Raw genomic sequence first — 23,272 nt, 5'->3', positions numbered from 1 at the left:
CACATACACACACACACACACACAGGATTGTGGGGAAAGCACTGCCATTGTATACCAGAGCCCCCCTCTTCCCCCCCCCCCTACTCTGATTGAGCCCCAATGTGAAAAAGTGGTGCCCCTCTACTCATTTGTCGATTTTGTGTGTTTTCAGGTCATTCAACAAATACGCTGTGTCGACAATCAGTAACAGACTGAGAGGGTTCATAAAGGCACGCATATCTTGGGTGAAGTCAGGTACATTGCATTTGGCATGGCAAGAAAATTTTGGAAAATGGGTTAAGGGGAACTGTTTCCTCCCCCCCCCCATACTATTTTTAAGTGGTGTGCACGGGTAGTCGGGTACCCGTGCTACCCGTGAGGACCTCGGGTAGTCGGGTACCGAAAAGTACCCGAAAACCCGAGGTCGCAGATGACATCATGTACAGTGCACGTGTACAAATAATTCACGCATGTCTACCCAGTGCGCAAGGGAAGGGGCCGGTGTGCATTGTGGTCTTACCATGGAAACATTACCCGATCGGGTAACCGTGCTACCCGTGGAAAACTACCCGGACCCGATACCCGAAGAAAATGCTACCCGACTCAGCCCTACTATTTTTACCTGGCTAGAACCCTGATATGAATAACCATACTACTAGTCCTGTGTGTTCCTCCATCACGGGTGAGGAAAGGACATCACTCAGCTCCACCTCAAAACACTACCACTAAAGGGTGGTGGTAGTGGTGGGGCGCTCGTACAGCACTTGATAGCATCAACACGCCGAGGTAAAATTTAAGTTTTGCACCAGTTCACTGCCCAAAGGCTGGCAGGTTCACAATATTCTCTGAATATTGTCCTACCATACTAGGAACTGTAAGCCGGGAATTTGACCTCCACGGCTAGCGGCGTCAGCCTTACAGAATGGAACGGGTCAAACACACTCGAACACGGGCATTCTTCCACTTTTTAAAGTCAAAGATTGCACACCCCTGTGTGTCTAGCAGTTGTTGCTCACTTACATGGGACGATGGAGAAACTGGCGCAGCGCCTTGAGGCTCTTGCGCACGGCGTGTATGCTGAACTCGTCGTGGTAAATGAACTTGCAACCCGGGAAGTAGAAACCTGGCGGGGGAACACAGGGACAATGTACAGGGGAAGAGCATAGCATGCTGGTTAGTTAAACCTGGCGGGCGGGGGGGGGGCACAGGGACAGTGTACGGGGACAGTGCATAGCATGCTGGTTAATTAAACCTGGCGCGGGGGGGGGGGGGCGGCAGGAACAGTGAACGGGGGAAGAGCATAGCATGCCAGTAAGTCGCAGCTCAGACCAACAGTAGCATTACCTGTCAAGAGCCCAGCACTCTAGCAGCAACAATCAAATGGGCCAGTACTGGTACATTGCATGCTGAAAAGTAACAGCCGACAAAGCTAAGTGCCAGTGCGATAAACATGCTACTGGACTAAACTGCAGCAGCAGCAGCAGCAGCAGCAGCAGCAGCAGCAGCAGCACCACCACCACCACCACCAACAACAACAACAAACTATGCTCCACTAGTAAATGGTATAGCCAAGACAACATACTCATTTTTGGGTTTGCTGATCCTTTTACGGGTTTCCTGTGAGGTAGCACACAGCAGCAGAATGCAAAAAAATTGTTGTAAGCGACCCTGGTTATGGTGCACGAAGGCAATGGAAAGCACCATGGCGTGTGTGTGTGTGTGTGCGCGCGCGCGCGCGTGTGTGTGTGTGTGTGTGTGCATGTGCGCGTGTGTGTGTGTGCATGTGTGTTTGAACACACAGCCAGCATGCACATCCACACTAAAGCGCAACGGACCAACTTACTTTGTGGACGCTTCCAAGAAGACAAACAGTTTCTCATCACGACCAGTAACCGACTTGTTGAGCGTACAGATGGCACGGAACATTCCTTCCTGTATGGTGGAGCGTGTAGTATGATCACCCCTGGGAGCAACACAAAAAGCAATACGGATTGGAAATGCAAACAACTCGGAACGGCATGTCTCCCCCATCCCGGCATGCTATTGAACACAAGCAGTGCAGTACATGAACACTGAAAGCCATGTAATGTGGGAAGGCACAATCTACTAGTGTGGACATAGACATCCAGTGGAACCAGGGCCGGCGCCGTTACTTCCTTAGTGCCTACACGCACTCCAATAGACACTGTAGCAGTGCTCACAACTGCACGGCCAGCGCCCCGCAGCCGCTTGACTTCTCAACGGATTTCAATGCCCACAACAGTACCAGAACCCACTAAATAACATGTCAATGCACATGCTCTTGGTTTAGTTTTTGGCCTTTTCTGTGCTTTGGAGTTACTTGTTGTTTTGGAGAGTTGCGTCCTCTAAATCGAATTGGTTTTGCAAAAAAACAAACAACTCGCAGCCTATGCTGCTGCCCTGGTCTCGACTTACATTGGATTGACGGGGGCTGCTGCACGGAGCAGCGCCGCACCGTTGGGTCCCAACCAGGACACGACGGGAAAGCGACCATGCCTGCAGCAGCAGCAGCAGCAGCACAAACGTAGATGGCAACGGAGACAGCAATACAAGCACAGGTCCTTTTCAGAAAAAGCTAAAATGACATTCAAGGTGAAGTAGGCGACACATCACGGTACACGGCATGCACACACTATAAAAGAGCAAGGGCCCAACACAGCTGCAACAAAGTCAGCAAAACCTAAACTCACGAACACACCAACACCGCAATCAACTGCACATGCAGGCACATGTACAGGTACATAATCCAGTAGTCAATAAGGAGACACATGTTGCCTGAATCTCTAGCTATTAAAAAGGGAGGAAAACTAGATTCCAACGCACCAGCAACAATTGGGACAAATTGGCAAGAAGCAAAAGCAAAAGGTTCAACATGAGGAGCTAACCTGTTCAGCACGAAGGTCGTAATAATACATCATTCAGAATGACACTACACCACGGAGGACGCAGTATTACGTCCTGAGTGTACATTGCGCACATACGCGATTTGCCTGGACCGCGTGAGTTCAAAAGCCGACTTCAAAAGCCGACGACTTTATTCATTCCTTCATTCATTCATTCTCAATCACGTGGCACTAGCCAATGAAAAGGTGATGTGGACGATAGGCAGCCATGCGACAATAAAGGGGAGAAAGAATAATGAAAGGGTAACTGAAAGGCTTACTGGTGACTAGGAGCAAGGCGAGCCAAGTCGACGTCCGGTGTGAAGACAGGTACAATGACCTTACAGTGGTAGGTCGGGCAGATCGACTGTGCATCAGCTACAGGGAGAAATCAGAAGAGGAAAACAGTTTCCTCCCGCACGGCGCGGTAGTACAACAAGGGCACCGACGCGGTAGTGGCTAGCGAAACACCCCTACCACCTTGAAGTGCTCCACTATACCAGGCGCGTGCTTCCTAACATCCTCTACAGCTCTCCACGTTAACTTCCCCATTCTCACAGCAGCCCGGACATACACCGGCTGATTGGACCCATTGCGCAATGACGTAATTCGTACCATACAACACCCTTCACAGCCAACTGGGCATGGTCGTCTGGGGTGTTGAACAGTGCATTCCTGATCCCAGCGTACTCACAAGCATTACTCATACATTCTATATTTGGCAATGCACAATGGGTCTTTTGCACTGGACATGCGTTGTACCCGCACGGTCACCAACCAGCCCGTCTTCACACCCTGCACCCACACCGCCCCCCCCCCCCCCCCCCCCCCCCTCGACAGTAGTCTCAGACAGATCCCCGGGTTGGAATGTGCACAGTACCAACTCTGCTCTCTCACGAACAACATACTTCAATCTATAGGATATAATTAAATATCTATGATAATATAAAGTGCTGTCTTGACCACCTGTTTGTAACACATGTGCCACCGAACCTCGCCATGTGACTTTTTAAACGCCACAAACACACAAGACTGGTATCGAGCAACACGTGTAGACCGACAGAAGAAAATATATTCAATACAGAATTGGCTCTTACATAGCCTCCAGACTGCATCCTTGGTGATGAGTAGGCGATCCGCTTCAGCTGAGGTAGTACGTTCACAACACAAAACAAAAGGAGAGGCAATGAATAAGACCCTCCACTGAAAAAGCAGTCAAAATATACGAAAATAAAGTTCTATGACAGGAAGAAAAGTTATCTACGTGGAGTACGTAGATAGGGCTCTGATAACGTACGTAGGTGCTCCGTAAGTGGATTGGGGTAAAATTTATGGCTCTCTCCCCAGGTCGATCCGGTCTTACACTGCCGCGTTAGGAGTTGCCAAGGGCAGCTACGTGATTCGAAACTCCGTATGGCTGAACACAGATCCGCATGCAGTTCACGTAAGGCTTTCCGTAGATCGACTTTTACTAATGTAATTATGTTCTGTGGAACCTCTCTAATGTCCATGTAACCTGGCCTTTGGGCGGTCACAGTCACTGCAGCAGTACATGTACTGCAGCATTGACCAGTAAACACACACACACACGCGCACACACGCACACACACACACACACACACACACACACACACACGAAGACGGCAGCACGCATCCGCCATAATTGCGCAATGCACACAGCCCTGCACCTGAAGATAACCCATCGTCCAGGGCAGTAGCATACACACCATATTTTCCGGAGCATAAGCCGCACCCAGATTTTTTGTCACGAAATACAGACATCTACCCTATTTATAAGCGTTAGTTAGATCATCGTAGTAAAAGCCGCACTGACTTTTTGTGGGTGAATCACTGAAGCTATAAAGTGCGGCGTATACTCCGGAGAATACGGTAGACTTGTACAAGTGCCTACAGGCTCAACTTTTGTTAGGCGGTGTTTACATGAGGCGTTTCAACCCGGGTTGAGTTCGACCCGGGTCAGATTTCAACCCGCCATGTGCACAAAGTGAATGGCGCGTTTACATGACGCATTGCGCTTGACCCGGGTTGAAATTTCGCCCCGGGTTGATTTCAACCCTCCCCCCAAGGGGAGGGTTGAAATCAACCCGGGTCAAGAAAATTGTACAAACGTACTCCTGTGCGTATCTCGCGCCAGGTTTGAACGGCACTGCAGATGCAAATTTCGCGCGAACGGATTCACGTGACCATACAAGACTGTAGAAGTGGACTTTTGGCGGCATATCAGTATTTGACCCGGGTCAACTGTCTTCATGTAAACGCTCACCTCTTTTGTCTATCGTACAGACTTTCAACCCGGGCTGAACTCGACCCGGGTTGAAATTTCTCATGTAAACACAGCCTTAGAATCGAGGAGCAAGGGGGGTAAGACCAACTGCTTTTGTGCTTTTTTTTCTAACACAAAAACATTAGGAGAGCTGCACTCCGCAGCACTTGCATGTGTGCAGGATGACACATCCGAGACATTTCCCCTACGCTAGCCACCTACAGACCTTCAAACATGTTTCACCCAATAGGCCAAAGCAGCATTACCAGTCATATCGAAGATGTCTTCAGTCGGATTGGGTAGGTCTAATTCTTCGTCGAAGACGCCACCATTGTCATCTCCCTCCGTTGTTGATGAGCATAGGAGGTCACAGTCTGTGATGGCCCGCTGCTTTCCTTCCGCGTGAGGTCGCGATGCTTCCAACCATTCTCTCTGTGATTCACGCATTGCCTGGCAAAATATTTGTGCAAAGTGATGGGCGCTATTTGCCTGAGAGAGGGGGGAGAGAGAGAGAGAGAGAGAGAGAGAGAGAGAGAGAGAGAGAGAGAGAGAGAGAGAGAGAGAGAGAGAGAGAGAGAGAGAGAGAGAGAGAGAGAGAGAGAGAGAGAGAGAGAGAGAGAGAGAGAGAGAGAGAGAGAGAGACACACACACACACACACACACACACACACACACACACACACACACACACACACATAGATACAATCATTAGTCACAAGAGTTGGACAGCATGGCTGTTATGTTTGAATCCATAGTCTGTCTGTACATGATCTGTACGCCATACGCTGCTCTGTGTGTACTGCACATTATACATGCATGCCTTGCACACTGTTGTCAACTGCTTTGCCATGTGTACGTTATGCGTAGTGTTTGAAGTAGAGCGCGTAGTCTACTCTGTCAGCTATGTCAGTTATTCGTTTCCTGATTTCGAATAGTTCCTTGCTTGTCGTTCTGAAGTATAGTAATATGGTGTGCTCTTGCTCACGTAGTTCTCTGTCGATCATATTCTGGCGAATATAACAATGGCAAACATAACTGTCGGAAAATACCGAGAGAGCAGATACAATACAAATGACCCATTATTATAAGAGCACAACAACATTTCAAACAGTCCTTGCCAGCACACTGCACTGTAAGAAGCGGACAACAGACGCAGAAACACCATGATACTATTGGGCAGCATACTAACCATTCGATTGCGTAAATTCTTTACTAGCGACTGGATGGAGAGGACGATTTGCAGCGAAACAGTGCATAGCTAAACAGCAAACAGAAAACAAATGCCCAGAAAAGCTCGTTCACAGAAGCAAGCTTTACCCTGGCCCTACTCAAACAGACATTGGGTTTGCTCAACAGAAATAACGCGCAGCCCACCAGTAGTGGCTGTGCTCAACAGCCCCATCTAGCCTTGTCACAATGTGTCAATAATTTAGCACCTTTCTCCGGTGCGCGGACCAGCATTGGCAAAGCTACAGCTGCACAAAAACCGCCACAAACTTAGCAAACCTCTCACTTTGACACAACAACCAGGGTTGTTCTTTCCGTTTTCAAGGTTTTCCAAGACTGTTTTTCCAAACTCCAAGGATTTTTAAGGGCGTTGAAGAAGAGAGAAGAAAATGCAAGCACTTCCAATGCTTTCAAGGCCCTGTGTGAACCATGGATCCACCTCATGATCTCAGATGGCATTGATCAGGCCTGGACATTCTGATTATCATAGTCATATCGAAAAAGAGCGGAAGGACTCACTCAGCGAAGATCACACACTCACCTTATAGACTTGCACGGTTTGCATGATGACTTCGAGGCATTCCATCGACAGCTTCATGGATTGGCGCGTGCGTGGAGCGTGGCGTACAGACTGAGGTGGCCTGTGCGTCAGCTTCACAATGGCCTGGATCGGCATGGAGACGCGGACGTCGTGATCCGCCGGCACTTCCATGTTGATAGCTAACACACGCAATGCAGGAACACACGCACCACAAACACACGCACCACGAACACACACACACACACACACACATGCACGCACGCACACGCACACGCGCACACACACACACACTACTACTACTACTACTACTACTACTACTACTACTACTACTACTACTACTACTACTACTACTACTACTACTACTACTACTACTACTACTACTACTACTACTACTACTACTACTACTACTACTACTACTACTACTACTACTACTACTACTACTACTACTACTATGTACAGCTACCCTATCGGGCCACGCCGCTCCCAGAAGCGGGAGACAACGACAAGACACACACACACACACACTCACACACACACACATGCAATGCCGTACCTTCCGGAGTATAAGCGCCGCACAGATTTTTTCCAAAATACAGACAGCTACACTGGTTATTTCCGTTAATTTTATCATCGTAGTCTAAGCCGCACTGCCTTTTTTTGCTCCTGTGTGGGGCTCCAAGGTGAACTGAGTACGCATTGACTGGACTGTGTGCAGCGTGCGCACAATATTGGAGGGGCACTCTCGCTGTACTTTACGGTATAATCTAAACTAGCACTTGCGTTGTAAGTTACAATGCACGAGTACAAAACCAATCGACTAACCAGACGATTTGCTGGGCAGCTCAACGAAGAATTGGCTGTTCTTTCGATGCATCAGGACGACCGCTTCGATGGTTTCCGAAGAGACAACGCTCTGGCTGCGTCGCAGAACCCGTCGCCGTGCGGTCTCGTCCGTCACCTCCGACGCACTCCACATCAGCTTTGAGGACGCCACTTGTTCCAGAGGCCTGGCGAGCGAGGGGTCGTTGGCGGGAGCGGTGGCGTTGCGCACGCGGCTAATAAATGACGGACTGCTCACATCTGTAGTGGCGTTGCCGTCGCTGCTGTCCCTGACATTGCCAGCAGTGGCGGCAGCAACGCCAGTTTCGGCGTCGAGACTGGCTGTACCCTGTGCCGTGGACATATCGGCCACGGGATGGTCACGCTGCAACACGGCGCCGCCGGGCAAGTTCCCCTCTTCCGGTATACCGCCCATGCCACTGCCGGGACTGCCCGGGCCGGCATTGCTAGAGTGCGAGCTGCTACGCAGCGACGCCGTCGTGGTGCCCAGCACTTCGCCGTCGCCGTCGACCATTTCAAAATCGGACATGGCGCGCGAGCGCGTGTCCACAATGACCGACGGGCCGGAGGTGCGCCGCTTCACGTCGTCGGCGTTGTCACTCTCCTGCTTGAAATAATTCTCGTCCACTTCCAGAACAGGCTTGTCGTCGCCAGAGAGGTAGAACTTGGAGCCAGCTGCTGCCGTCGTCGCCGCTGCTCCCGCTGCGGACATGGGCATGCGCGGCAGCGAGCGGAAACCGTCCGCCTTGCTGCCGGACGGTGGCAGGTCACCGCTGGACGAGCGACGCTGCTCCAGGGTGACGTGCGCCGTGCGCGGTCGCATCTCCTTGCGACTGGCCAGCACACGCGTCACCAGCGGGCTGCCACTGTCCGGCCTGCGGTGGTGGCGGTGGCAAAGAAATCGAATGACACACAACAGCATAAGCAAACGTGCACACACACACGCACGCGCGCGCGCGCGCGCACACACACACACACACACACACGCACGCACACACACACACACATCAGGATCGAACTTACAGGTGCAAAGTATCCATACCATCTGCAATTCTAGAATGATGTTGATACTCCAATGCCGACTATACAGAAGCATAATGTATAAGGATGCTGCATTGAAGTTTTCACATGGTTCTACTCCAGTACTATGCCAAGCTCCATCCGAAGGCATGCACTTGCACTGTACGCATGCTGCATGCCAATCCCTACCCATAGCACTCTTTCCCTTACTCTGGGAGATACTGTAATTTCACAAATGTTCGGTGTACTTTTCGGTACTTTCGGTGCATCTGTTTCACACCTAAAATTTCAATACACCGAACAAACACTAACACACATAATCCAATAGGGAACTGTTCTCTGTACCGAAAATGTCTGTTCACCTAACCTAGCCTGTTGCCCTCATACCGAAAATATTGAGCACCGAAAATTTCTGAAATTAGAGTAGTCGCTGTGCGGAAAAGACTGGCAGGGGACAGCAAAAGCCTACCCTCGTCATGTCCTAGCCGCCACTACTGCCGAAGCTATCAAAACCAAAATGCACTAACTTTGAATTCTTCCATTCATTTTTCCGGACAATCATGGATCTTCCAATAAAGTGTTTTGAGCATCAAAATCACCAAGTGTCGCCTTTCATGTCGGATACTAGCATGCTGCGTACTAGTACTTCATTTCACTTTGCAAGTACGTGAAGGCAAATTAGTTTACCACCCTGCGTGACTTAGTAGGGTGATGCTGAGCTCAATCACTACTACGACAGCATAGCATGGCAGCAGGTCACGCTAGGCTTACTTTTTGGCTAGGTCCAGGTCTGGCGTGTAGTGCGCGTAGTCCGCCGCCGTCGTCTGATGGTGCGTGTGGTCCGTTTCATCGGGACACTGGAAAGGATATCGGCAAGCAAACACACGCGCATGCATGCACGCACACACGCATGCACGCACACACAGTGAAAATGATGACAAATGAACACCAGCAAAATCTTGTGCATCTGAAACGACCTCAGGCAAATTGCCTCAATATGGATGAAATGCGTCCATAAGGTCGCACATTCATGCCATCATATCTGATGTCATACCAATGCTATAGCCTATAGGTCTTGCGTCTGATATCGCCTGAATAACCTGGTTCGACTGCACAAGTGCGTCTGCTGCGAAACCTGCCAAAAGGGGAAGCTGTACATTTATTACGCACGTGTTCATGTAACAGTGTAGAGTCAACCTCGCAAATAGCAACCTCGGACATAACAACAACGTGCGAATAACGACACAATCTTCAGACGAAGTAACCACTCGACTGCATACGCTCAACCTCGCAAATAAGGACAACCCGCCAAATAAGGACAACCCGCCAAATAAGGACAACCCGCCAAATAAGGACAACCCGCCAAATAAGGACAACCCGCCAAATAAGGACACATTGCTCATGCACAATCGAGGGTCGTTAATTCGCAAGGTCGACTAGGACTGTACTTTGCACAAACCTACGCGCCACGTCACGTCGACACAGTGGGTGCGTTCGATTTTGCCCACGGATCAATTTTGAATCCATTCATAAACTACCCCTGGCTATCCACATCACCCCATGTGAATAGGATGAATCGATTACGAACCGATTCCAGGGCTCATGACATGAAAATCGAACCACTTGAATGCACAAGGTTCCCTTCGTGAATCGATTCATAGGCGTAATCGAACGCGAACACAGTGCTCATTTCCGCAGCCACGGCACGCCACCAACCTGAGCGAAGACGCCGGTGAACAGCAGGCGGAAGTTGGTGAGAAACAGCACTCCGCTGGCTTCGGTGTTGTTGGAGCCGGCCAGCATGCACGAGTCCTCTCTCAGCAGAATGTCCTCACCGGGCAACAGCTTGATGTACTTCTTCTCCGGGGGAGTTGTTGTCGTTTCCATCTCGCCTACTATTGACAATCATGCGTGGCTGGTGGCAGTGGTAGCAACAATGACAGTGGTCACTGCAGGACTGTGCAGTAGTATCTAAAAGAGCAGAAACGAGAGACACAAACGAGTTATGTAGCTGACATGTCCTAATTCTAGTGCATACAATCTTCATGGGTGGGCTATTTATATGTCAGAGTTGCAGGATCCAGGGTTGCAGGTTCCAGGGTTGCAGGATCCAGGGTTGCAGGATGAAGGGGTGCAGGATCCACGGTTTCAGCAGGATGCTGGCACACAGCAATCTCTGTACACGCAGTCCAGCCAGCGCAGCACACGTGCATGCGTGACTGACACACATTTCGCACTTTGTCATTCATGCTCTAGTTAGCCCTAAAGCAAGGCCAGCTAACTGAGAAGTGCGAGGGCCAAAGCTTGACCAGCCTCATTGACCGCTATGCCTCAGTGAGAGGTGGACGACTCACCCCCTTCCCACCCCCAACAAAAAAAACAAAAAAACAAAAAACAAAAAAACTCGCACCTGGCACGCGTTTTAAAACAGCACTGGCCAACTGATCCAGCCAGGGTGCTACATAGATACACTTGCAAGGAAGCTCTGCCCCATTTGTGCATGGAGCAGTATGTGAGTCAGGGGCGTAGCACCCGCTACGACTGGTACGACCATGGTCGTACAACTTTTCGAAAAGTGTGGTCCGTCCGGAACGTGCAAAACCGTAATAAAAAAAATCAGGATCCATATCGATGCATATGCGCATCAGACTTTGACCTTTTTCTAGACTCGTACTCGTAAATCTGTTATGCATCTGCAGTCGTACTGAGCGCTGTTATGGTATGTACTTGACTCGACTGCACACTGCATGCGCCAGAAGTTCCCAGAACGCAGGATTTTGTGTCTTTTTTTTACAAAATTTTCCCGGGGGACGTCCCCCCGACCCCCCTCCAACACGGCCTTCGGCCGCACCCACCCTCGGTCGGACCACTTCCAAAACCCTTCCTACGCCCCTGTGAGTAGAGGACACTAACCTCACCGTGTAGACATACCATTGACAGATACAGTGGAACCTCGTTTCCAACCACCTCGCTAAACCGACCACCTAATCAACCCGACCACTTTTGCCCGGTCCCGATTTTCGTCCATACAGTATGGTCGTTTGACTCATTTTCAGAAAGCAGACCACGTTTGCCCGGTCCGAAAGGCGGTCGGAATTCCGAAGTTCCACTGTGCATGTAATCATATTGCCTCATTCACTATCAAAACGTGTTTGGTTGATTTAAGTGTGGCCTGGGTGCTACGCCCCTAACAACTCGCGTAGATGTAGGGAAAGGTGCGTACATGTTTGAGACAGTAAGTGGGATCAACAGTAGATGAGCTCCCAAGAGTGTGCACCTTTGCTTGTGGGGTCTCCGAAAACTCACGTCACGCATTCCAAGCACGTTTCATACTCTGTACAACGAAAACCAGCGTGCGCAGTCTGAATTTCTGCCTTGATCGTGCTGATAGACTCGCATAAGCTGAGTGGGTTTCCGTTGGGGAGTGCTATTTTTACTACTCCACTGCTCGCTAAAACTGGCTGGGAATGTACAACGTGAGCACTACTCCACGTGAAGTGAGTTTTCGTCGGCGGTGGACCCCATAAATACCAGAGTTGCATGCTCTTGGGAGATTATCATAAGCTCCCAAGAGTGTGCGCATGCAGTCATGGCAACCTGTTGAAGGCCTCGGTCAATGTAGCGATAGCAGTGTATTTTTCTCAAGAGAGCAAAAAGTTACATTGTGTTATTGATGCCGGACCATTGGATTTACCACACAAAGGCGCAAAACTGGACTTCAGGAACATAATGATTATTTTACTGATGTGTGGATGAAAATGTTTCCTGTACATGTAAAAGACGTATACAAACATGGTGCCGACTACATGCACAATCATGTACATGTAAAGGCTAAGCAAAAGTGACAGCAACCAGCTAGCGCTTCCCTGCCTACACCTACACAACTTGCTGTCGATAGCATTAATATTTATTGCATGTATACGAGTTATGCTTGTGTCGAGAGATAAAAATGGTTCACTAAACATTTCGATGGCTAGCTCTTTGACGAGGATGAACCACACGAGCCACCCTAGTCTAGAAGCAAAGAACAGGTGCGATGCAAATAGTGAAGCCGCTCCTTCTCGCCCACGTAAATCGCCAGGAACAAAAGACAAGTACTAGTAGTAGTACCCGGCGGGCCGGGGCGCATTTTTACATGATTCGTGAACAAGGGAAACTAAACACGAGAAGAGCTAGAGCTACGGCGGCCGTCCACCATGGTCCACTAGTCGACTACTACTACTAGTAGTCACTAGTGCACTCGCAAATATCCTATCTCCGTCCGGATTCGAACAGAATGCAAATAAAATTTAATGCTTACCAGAGCGCCCAACAGAAGACACGACACACCACAGCGACTGGCTGGAAAGCCGTCATCGAGGCCACCGTCTGTGCCAACCAACCAACACTCTAAGCTCAATCAACGAGATTTGCTGGCGTCCTTCCCCTACAGGTGACTAGATTTTTTCCGAAGACGCCATGCGCCAGATAATCAAAAAGACACAAAACCAGGCTGAGCATCGAGCAGGAGGGGCCATTGAGCTTCCTGGCTATGCAGCGCGTGCGGTAGCAGCTTCGCTATACGCGCTAGCCGCATCAACCATGTCAACACTGCACTGAGTCTGACGACAGCGAGCAAATCATGGCCACAATCATACATGTGACTTGATACATCATGAATTCATTATGATTGGCTTTGACTTCGGTGAAGTAAGTCTGCAAAATGCGCGACTATTTCTCGCGGCTCACGAGACATTCCACACACTGACACAGACAGTGTTGTAGTTGAGCCTGACAGACAGACACCCGTACTACAGTCGTCCCTCTCTAATCCGGCACCTTTTGCTACGGCGTTTTCTGCTGGATTAACGAGGGTGCTGGATTAAGAAATCCTGCCCTCTGACCCGGCCCTACCCAATTGCATGTATGTATCATATGTACGTCAAAACGCAGGGTTTTTTCGTGTCGACCCAAGTATTTGGTGCACGACTTTATATTCTCAATTGTTCTCCGGGAATATACACAGTGATAAAGTGATAAAGTAAAACAGAGAACATATTCACATGTACTCTTGCACACACACGCACACACACACACACACACCTGAAAATTGGCAGGACACTACTCCTTGCTAAAATAAGAAAGTATGGTTGACTGCCGTTGTCTCCTGGACAACATTGACCAGACTGGCCTAGCCTGGCCTGGCAAGGAGTGCACCTGTACGGTACGCGATTTACGACTGCCGGATTATGAAATCAAACTATGTGCAGTTTGAGCGATTCGTTTCAAAAAGTCACTGCCGGAGGCGGAATTCAAGTGCCGGATTAAGATGTAGGAATTGAACGAAAAAAATCGGTTTCGTCAGAAAGTGCGCCGGTTGGCAAGGGTTCCGGATAAACAAGTGCCGGATTAGAGAGGGACGACTGTATAACCTTTCCTACATTATAAATCAGTCATTATTTTCACTACTCCGGCCTAACCACCCAGATGGAGTGAAGTGAACGCTGAAAAAAGTGTGCATGGTACATGTACATGTGATCATCATGTCAGGTGATTGCATGATGCAAGCTCGTGTACCACGTGTACAGCCAACTCCTGTTATAACGAACACCAGTATGCAGGAGAATTAGTTCTTTATAACCGAAATGCACTCACACCATGCAACCAACACGTCATGACTGGCATGTGGGCCTATGAATATGTATGATTGCATTTTAGTTTTACTAGTAGAATGGACGGTTTCAAATAGGACACAGGTTGCAAACCGGAACGGACTCAATATTCACTTTCTCTCTTGGTATTTTGATTAGAAAACATATGTCACAGTGAGACTACGATGTGTTATACTCCGAGCCAAAATTTCATGGCTCTGCGATGACCAGAAGCGCCATATCAAGCAGGTGAGTTTTTGACGTGTTGCTTCGCACTGCGACTTGAGTTTTACGACTTTCGAAAAATCAACTTCTTGTCGCAGGTAAACAGCGGCTCGCCTCTCGCCAATAAAGCACCGCATACCAATCAAAACTAATGGAAGCACACACAAGACTTATTGTTACTCTGTACTGGCCGTCGTGGAGCGATAGCAATTACCTAATTTCAGACCCAGAGTGAATTCGACGTGCACTCTAAAACGTGTCCGGTTTGGAGCCACCTCTGATTTGAACTTTTTTGAAGCGAAAAATTGGGCAACTTGGAGGCAATGGGTCAACACAAAGGAGTGGCTCAGTTCGATTGACTCTGGCACCAGAGCAAACTTCAACATGCCAGTTTCCTTCCACAAACATATTTCGAGTGAAAAATCAACGCTGATGATCGGTTTGGGTCTATACAAATTTGGCTGTCAAAGCGTCCCGGTATCGAGCCGTCCCCTCTACTGTACATGCGGCCCTACAAGATAATGGTTTGTAATAATAAACGAAAAGTCGAAAACTGTTCGCTATGAAGCCGGGTCAATTTTGTATGGGGTCAAACAGGGACTTGGACACTGGTTCGCTATGTCACGAAATTCGCTAAGTGGAGCCGACTGTATCTCTTCTCATTCGGTTTCCGTGCCGATCGCCTTACTTGTGACACGGGGCTTTCAGATGCAGTCAAGCTGTTGACGGAGATTACCTCGATTTAGGCTAAGGCCTGTGGAGAATCCATAAATACATGCCCGGCATGCAATGTAGTGGCATGGTCCATGTCCTTCAGGACAGGCGGAAGCAGTTTTTGATTGGTCTGGCCCAGGGAGTCGTAAAATACCGGTATTTTACGACTCCCTGGTCCGGCCATACCCTAGCCTTTCATACTTTGGGTATGACTTGAAAAGTACACACATGACCTCAGCAGTAAACCGTGACACGTCGGTGGCCAAAACGTTGGTCCGGCTATAGCCTGAGCAACCAGGCCGGTTCCGCCGGGCCCGTCCACGGTCTCCAGTCAGTGTTGCTCAGATGACAAAGGCAAGGAGGTTACAGTCCTTGTAGAGTCTCCTAGATAGCCCCAGGCAACAAATTATTTCTGGGGCCCAATGATCATGCATGAGTCGTTTGTAACTCGAACCTTCACCACAGAAGAACTTATTCCACAAAATCGTTTTTTATAGAAACAAAACTCAGGACTCAGGACCCTGCTGGATTCTGGCCGGAGAGAACATGCTGTCAAAAAAAAAACAGCCAGTGCCTGTTTTGAAAGATTTGCTTTGTTTGGAGCTTCTTTGTCAGTTTTTGGTTGTTGCTCAATACTCCCATTGATTCAATGGAGGGGGGGGGGGGACACAATGCAAGTCTAAAAATACAGCTGAGCATCCACATAACATGGAGATAAGATAGGCCCTGGCGGATAATGCCGGTAGAATTTCGAGCAGAATATAGGTTATTTTAGAAAAGGAGCAGAATGAGTAGAAAAGTGCAGAAGAAGGAGCAGATACTCTGCAGAACCAGCTACGAAGTGCGGAGAGGGCTGCTGGTGCCTATTTACGGCTCCATAATATTGTGTTCACAAGCACGTGAACTCACTGGTACATGGTCCCTTTTTGATACCTTATGGCCGCATTTGATTAATTTCGCGTCGTCCACTTCGCGAAAGGGATCTTACTTCACTAGTCTCCAGAAAGTCTTGCCGGAAAAGAGCGAGACCATACGCCAGCGTGCTGTGCGCACACGGATATTATCAAACTGCATGCTCTATGTTGCCCTCTGCACGTGCGCTTTGCTACAAGTGCGAACCAGAGAGTAGTAAAATACCGGTATTTATTAACTACTCCCTGGTGCGAAATCCGGCAGAATACGAGCAGAATGGGGCAGAATACCGGCAGAATATGAGCAGAATGTCGAGCAGCAAACCTTAGGGGTCGTCGCAAAAGTTTTTTTGTCGTCCCTGAAACGAACATGATTCATTTGGGGGGGGGGGGGGGAGGGGGTGCGAGCCAAAATCGCAAGTCCACCGTCGACACTGTACATATGACATGTACATGCATGCGATTTTCGTCGTCCAGCATAGCAAGCTGTGTTCGTTTCAGAGGGAGGGGAGGGGATCCAAGTACGAAATGAACGATGTTCGTTTCAGGGACGACAGAAAACTTTTGCGACGACCCCTTACTTTTCCAAGCATTATCCACCAAGGCCTAAGATAAGATTATAACGCAGCTAACGTTATTGCCCTGTCTTATTCAATCTCCGTACAGATAGCGGTCTTGACCTTGTTAGGCCTCATCAGTTGAGCTCAGAGTGACCCGGCGGTCGGACCGACCCGTGACAATGACTCAGAGTCTTGTGAATAACAAAGCATCTTCTCTTAGCTTACTGTAAAGCGTGAAATTTTCGCGGCGTTTTTAGTTCGCGTTTTCAGAATCCGGACAGGTTTGCGAGGTTTTAATTTTGCGATTGCAGAATGGCATTCCTGCTAAACCTGTGGCATTCTTGCTAAACCTTTTTCACGGATCTCCTTTTCGCGCTGTCTAAATTTCGCGATTTCCACGCGGTCGCGAATTCCGCAGAAATTAGACCATCGCAATAAAAATCACGGTTTTACACAGTATACAGATGTACATCATGTACTTTAAAAAGTAATAGTATTCTTGTCCTGTCTCCATGCCTGGAGTAGCTGGGGCCTTCTTGCGGACATATGTAGACATGTACATGTAACGTGGCACTTCAAATAATTCATCAAAAGGAGGATTATCTTTGTTACATTGGGCGCTTTCGATTACACGTTTACACAATTCTGGAACTGGTTTTTTTTAAATTCTGGAATGACCAGAATGAGCGTATTCCGGCCTTGTAAACGAACGACTGGAATTCGCAACGCATTTTATTCATGTCATGTCACAAACGAAATTGATGAATCGCAAATAGAGATCACGTACACCCTCGCGATCGATCGCGCGCACGTGGACCTAGCATCGCGCACACGCCGGCCAGGGAGGCTCTTCGCGCGCTTGAGTCATGACGAAACCGGTAACACACCGACAGTGCAATTCTGTCGCCAGAATTAGAGAAATTCCGCCTTCTCTTCAGAATTGATGGATTCGACGGAATTGGATAAAATCAATTCTAACGACGGAATTTGTCACTTTTTGTGTAATCGAACTGTGCATTAACAATAACTAATTCTAGAATTGACTGAAATGCGTGTAATCGAAAGCGCCCATTGTAGCTGACTTTTGAACTTCATCAATGCCAAATACACTGTCGGCTGCAGGCCTCTCCCGAAATTTGTTAGCCAATTTTCGATACGTACATGTATGTGTGCGCAATATTTTTCGCTTGCGGTTTTTCGATATCTCTTGCTTTTATTTTGCCGATTTGCTTGATTTTTGCTGAGCGTGATGATAGCAGTGTGGCTTCCCCGACCGTGGACTCTCGTCTGACGTCGGTGAATAGTATGCAGAAGAAGTGCTGGAAGGTTCTAGTAACAGTCACGGCCAAGAAGGCTGCAACCAGTACAGCTGATTTTCTAGCACTGGGTCTACACTCTGCACGGATGTTTCGATAAAGAATTGCCAGCAAATTTGGTAGAACCCTTTTCTAATAATAAGCATATATGACTCAGTTGCCATGCATCTGGCTCTCAAGCCAAATATAGAAAAGTCGCACACAGCGAGAATAGTTCATTTCTAGTCTACTCTAGGCCGCGAGGATCTAACACAATTTTGCTAGTTATCTCTCCGGTGACTTACAGTTTTTGATCGTTGTGTCCCACCATCCACAGGCTTCTCCTTTGCCTCATGAGCCCGGGAGTGTTCACCTCAGCTGAGGAAGCGTGCCCGCACACTGTCTACTTTGAAGCATTCCAATCCGAATACTGGGAGCTGCAAATATACCTAGGTTGACATCTCCTTCGTTGAGCACAGGCTGAAATCTTCCTACCGGGCCGAGAAGTAAGTGACTTTTGGTTTCGTTTCCTCTCTACTCCAAAGACCTTTTTTTTGGAAATCGAGCTACAGCTGTAGTGCTACCTATAATATTATTGTAGAGTTATGTACTCTTGGTGCTACATGATGTACCACGTGGGACTTGTATAGCATTATGGTACGGTGTACGATAGCAAGATTGTGCTAACCAGGGAGTACCGGTGGTAGACTGCATGCTACTCCCTGGTTCATGCCATGATCACGGCGTGCCGATGCCGACATGTTCGAAACTTCAACGGGAAAAATAGGAAATGGGAAGATATCTCACTGGCGGAACTCACCCTCAGCCCTCTTCCCCACAGGTCCGCAGGGTTGTTCGTCAAAGCAAAGACGGCGCTTTTTTGTGGTATTAGTCGCTTGCAATTATTTGTAGTTGCGCTTTCTTTCTGCATGCACATGCACTCTTTCGTCCATGAATTCAATTATATGAAGAGGACGCGCTGACCAATTGACTGCCCCCGGCCCTTCCTCTCCACCACCACTGACTCAGTACTACTGGAGGCCGAGGGGTAGTCAATTGGTCAGCGCGTCCTCTTCATATAATTCAGTGGAAAATTCGGGAGGACAAAGTGCAAAAGGTCACCGCATCGACACAAACTGCGCCGCGCGCACTGTGGGAGTCGTACTGTTTTTTGCACGTGTGCAGGCCTCGCGGGGTACGGGGGTCCGGGGTGCGTACATATGCGCTATGGCACGTAGATCTACCACCGCATATGCGCATGACATATGAGCCTCAAGCGGGATTCACAGAAGCTTTTTTGCGATGCGACACGCGATGCGACAGCCGCGAAACCGGGAAATCCCCAAATCGCAACCATCGCGGACCCTACGCAACTGACGCAACTGGGCCATCGCAGGCCATCGCAGAAGTTAGTTGAGCTTGGCTCAACTTTTGCGATGCGATGCGATGCGACAAGGGATTTGGCGTACGATTTTGACCTTTTCTACAGCAAAGTTGTACAAAGGTGCAAGAGTTGCCTATAAATGTGTACAAGTTGTATCAAACCGCGCCAATATCATGGTGACGTAGCCAAATCAGCAAGATGTTGTCGCATCACTGACTTCTTCTGTGAATGGTATTTCGCGAGTTCGCATCGCACGCGTCCGTCGCAGATCGCGTCGCATCGCGTGTCGCATCGCAAAAAAGCTTCTGTGAATCCCGCTTCAGGCTGCGTTTACACGACAACAACGCACGGCCAGTTTTCCGTTTTCAGTCCCGCATTTCTTCTTTCGTTTTCGTACGTTACACGATCAAAGCCGATCCGAAGTGATCTCCGTTTGTATCGTTTTCAAGCGTCTACACGAGAGCAAAGGATCCGCCAAAGTTAGTTCGTCATGTGCCCAGTGTTGCCGTGGAAGCACCAATCACACTCAAATAATGGTTGAAAACAGGGAGTCGTAAAATACGACTCCCTGAATACGACTCCCTGAAAATACGACTCCCTGGTTGAAAACAGGCACACAACAACACACGTCACATGACAAAAATTGTAAAACAATTTTTTGGATTGTCGGATCCGTGTAAAGCGGGATTCACAGAAGCTTTTTTGCGATGCGACACGCAATGCGACAGCCGCGAAACCGGGAAATCCCCAAATCGCAACCATCGCGGACCCCACGCAACTGCCGCAACAGGGCCATCGCAGGCCATCGCAGAAGTTGAGCTTGGCTCAACTTTTGCGATGCGACAAACGATTTGGCGTACGATTTTGACCTTTTCTACAGCAAAGTTGTACAAAGGTTCAAGAGTTGCCTATAAATTTGTACAAGTTGTATCAAACCGCGCGAATATCATGGTGACGTAGCCAAATCAGCAAAATGTTGTCGCATCACTGACTTCTTCTGTGAATGGTATTTCGCGAGTTCGCATCGCACGCGTCCGTCGCAGATCGCGTCGCATCGCGTGTCGCATCGCGTGTCGCATCGCAAAAAAGCTTCTGTGAATCCCGCTTTAGGCTGCAACCACACTAGGTACAAAATCACGTACAAACGGCATTACAGTAGATATCGTCATGCCGACGCGTGCGAAATGCAAAATGCGCTTTGTAGGTTTTCAGCAACTGGCGCACCCCCGTAGAAAGCCACGTTTGTCGTTTTCGGCGCTTTTCGCGCTCCCATCTCCTGTGTACAACTTTGTTTTTGTACCTGGTCGTCTTACATAGCATCAGCATCAGCATTGTGTTTGAATTTCCCGGTCTTTTCCAGCGCATGGCACACGCTTTGGTACGACAACGTCACGTGCTGGTCGCGTGAAAACGTCATCTACTGTAAATATACAAAATTCCGGCGCTGCAAAATTTCGGCACTTTACGATTTTTGACATTTCGGCGGCGATTTATTTTCGGCGTGGGGTAGACATGGTAGAGGGCATGGTATTGCGACAAATGCTGTGAAAAATTTCATCGGCGTTTTAATTTAGGCGTTTTGGGTCGGTGCCGAATATAGCCGAAATTAAATAGCTGCCGAAAATTTGTATATTTACAGTATGCAGACCGAAAAGTGTAGTGTGGTTGCGTACCGACTTGTACTGAGATATGCATGAAAATTTGTACTGTGATTTTTACGTAGTGTGGTTGCGGCCTAAACGGCCGAAAACGAAACAAATGCGACGGAAAACGAGGCCAGCACACCCGTTTCAACTGTTTACACACCCAAATTCATCCGGCAGAACATTTTTCAAATTCTTCCACCTTGGGCAGCGTTTGGTTTTCCTCCGTTTTGGTGTACAACTTTTACGTTTTGCTCCGCGTACCGTGTAAATGAACCATGGATCCGAAAGGATTTCGTTGCGTTTTCGCCCCCAGCGTTGCCGCGTAAACGCAGCCTCATGCTGAGATTATGTGGTCGCAGAGCTAGCTACGGGCGTCACGCGAAGACTTTTTGTGAGGGATTCTACGGTAACCACAACACAAGCAACACAAATGTCAAGGCTAAATTCGGCGGAATGCACGCTACTGTGAAATGGCTATGTTGGTAGGTCAAAACTTGAGGGATTATTGCAAGGTTAATTGCCTGGTTGGATTCACAGGAAGCGCGAGTTTCGACATCTGAAGAAAAGGTTGAACGGCCGCTGCTTGGATGACGACTACACCAGGCCGGGAGTCGTCAAATACGACTTTGACGGCTCCCTGGACTACACCATGGCCGCTTTAGCTAGTTAGTGGTAGAGCATCGCTGGCCACAAGCGAGCGTCCCTGGTTCGAGTCCTGGTGGTGACAGTCAATGTTTTTCCAAGACCGGCGGAAGCAGTTTTTGGTTGGTCCGGCCATGCCATAGTCTTTCATACAGTTTGTGTATGATATGTAGCGGGGTAGTCACATGACCTCCTCAGTAGTAAACACACGTTGGTGGGCAAAAGAGTTGGTCCGGCCATGGCCTGACCAAGCGGACTAGTTCCGCCGGGCTTGTTTTCCTTTGCACTTTTCCCTTTTGCAACTTTCCCTGACACCAAGGGGGCTTATAATTATACTCTTGCTGAAACTTAATTAGCGTTCAGCGTTCCGTGTAAAAAAAGGAATGCATACATGTATTGTACAGTCAACTTCGCTAATAACGACTGCGGATATAACGACAATTCGCGAATAACGACCGAATTTCCATGCCCAGAGCAAAGTCCCATCTAACTGTATACATTTAACTTCGGATATAACGACTATCTGAATAACGACAATTCGCCTATAGCGACATGCTTTTAGTGCCCCGTGGTCATATTCACTGCTTGAATAACGACTTTCTGGGCTTTTGACAGCTATTTCAAGTACCTGTCAGTCAAGTACATGTACCTGTCATGCAGAAGTACCAGAACCTATGGTGATAAAAGGCACACATGCAAGAAAATGCAGCCAAGGGGGGGGGGGGCTTTTTTTCCTTTTATAATGTTGGCTTCAAAATTGTTGGATTTACCAGCACACCTATATTATGTATACAATGTTCATGTAGTTGTACATGATTGTACAGTAATCATCATACATGTACATGTCCCTGGCCCTGTAGATGGCTCAAAAAGGCATATTTTTCAATTCATTTCCCTTGCATATTGAATTTTTAGTTCCTTGCAACTGCAATTGAAAATAAAGTACACATTGACATAGAGCAAGACAAGAGCTTGATTTTGATATGCATATCATACTACACAAAATATGGGTTCACATACATTCAAATGGGACTTCGGTTATAAGGACACTTCGCGAATAAGGACACTTTTCTGATGCCCCGCCGAATGTCGTTATTGGCGAAGTTGACTGTACATACTGCATGCTAATAAGCAGAAATCAAGCCTTTGATTGGCGCTATTGTCGTTGTTGTTGTTGTCGTTGAACATCGAGAAGATCACCTGCTGCAAGCATACCGGTAATGCATCTGCAAAGCGGCTAATTTTAGCAAATTTAGCACAATGAGCGATTGAAGCCAAAGAAGACATGATAGTGTGTGCTGGAAGGAGAAATGATCCAGCAGCAGAACACATAATTAGCCTCCGTGTGTGTGTGTGCGTGTGTGTGTGTGTGTGTGCACGTGCCCAATGTGCGAAACATACTAGTAGTGAGTTACAGTGGTACCAGCCAGGTCCCCCAATCCACCCCATGGGTCAGAGTTGGTGGACGTCT

General features: G+C 48.5%; 1 protein-coding gene across 2 annotated transcripts in view; it reads right to left on the bottom strand.

Annotated features, from left to right (window-relative positions):
* The window catches only part of LOC135812778 (uncharacterized), a 31,757-nt gene extending 13,116 nt beyond the window's left edge, over positions 1-18,641 (bottom strand). The window contains exons 1-13 of one of the 2 annotated variants that reach the window (XM_065326015.1): positions 18,435-18,641; positions 10,511-10,765; positions 9,566-9,651; positions 7,757-8,649; positions 6,935-7,113; positions 6,356-6,424; positions 5,433-5,655; positions 3,980-4,027; positions 3,164-3,260; positions 2,416-2,496; positions 1,823-1,942; positions 1,562-1,596; positions 1,000-1,102 (exon numbers count right to left, since the gene is read on the bottom strand). In XM_065326015.1, coding sequence (XP_065182087.1) covers positions 1,000-1,102; positions 1,562-1,596; positions 1,823-1,942; positions 2,416-2,496; positions 3,164-3,260; positions 3,980-4,027; positions 5,433-5,655; positions 6,356-6,424; positions 6,935-7,113; positions 7,757-8,649; positions 9,566-9,651; positions 10,511-10,681 — 2,105 coding nt within the window. In that variant the 5' untranslated portion in view covers positions 10,682-10,765; positions 18,435-18,641. Of the gene's footprint in view, positions 1-999; positions 1,103-1,561; positions 1,597-1,822; positions 1,943-2,415; positions 2,497-3,163; positions 3,261-3,979; positions 4,028-5,432; positions 5,656-6,355; positions 6,425-6,934; positions 7,114-7,756; positions 8,650-9,565; positions 9,652-10,510; positions 10,766-13,094; positions 13,402-18,434 lie in introns of those variants that run through there. The other variant, XM_065326013.1, reaches the window with a different exon arrangement.
* Between the last annotated feature and the right edge of the window lie 4,631 nt (positions 18,642-23,272).

The sequence above is a fragment of the Sycon ciliatum genome, chromosome 1 (genome assembly GCF_964019385.1).
Source record: "Sycon ciliatum chromosome 1, ocSycCili1.1, whole genome shotgun sequence".
Lineage (NCBI taxonomy): Eukaryota > Metazoa > Porifera > Calcarea > Leucosolenida > Sycettidae > Sycon > Sycon ciliatum.
This window is presented reverse-complemented; position numbering and strand designations above follow the sequence as displayed.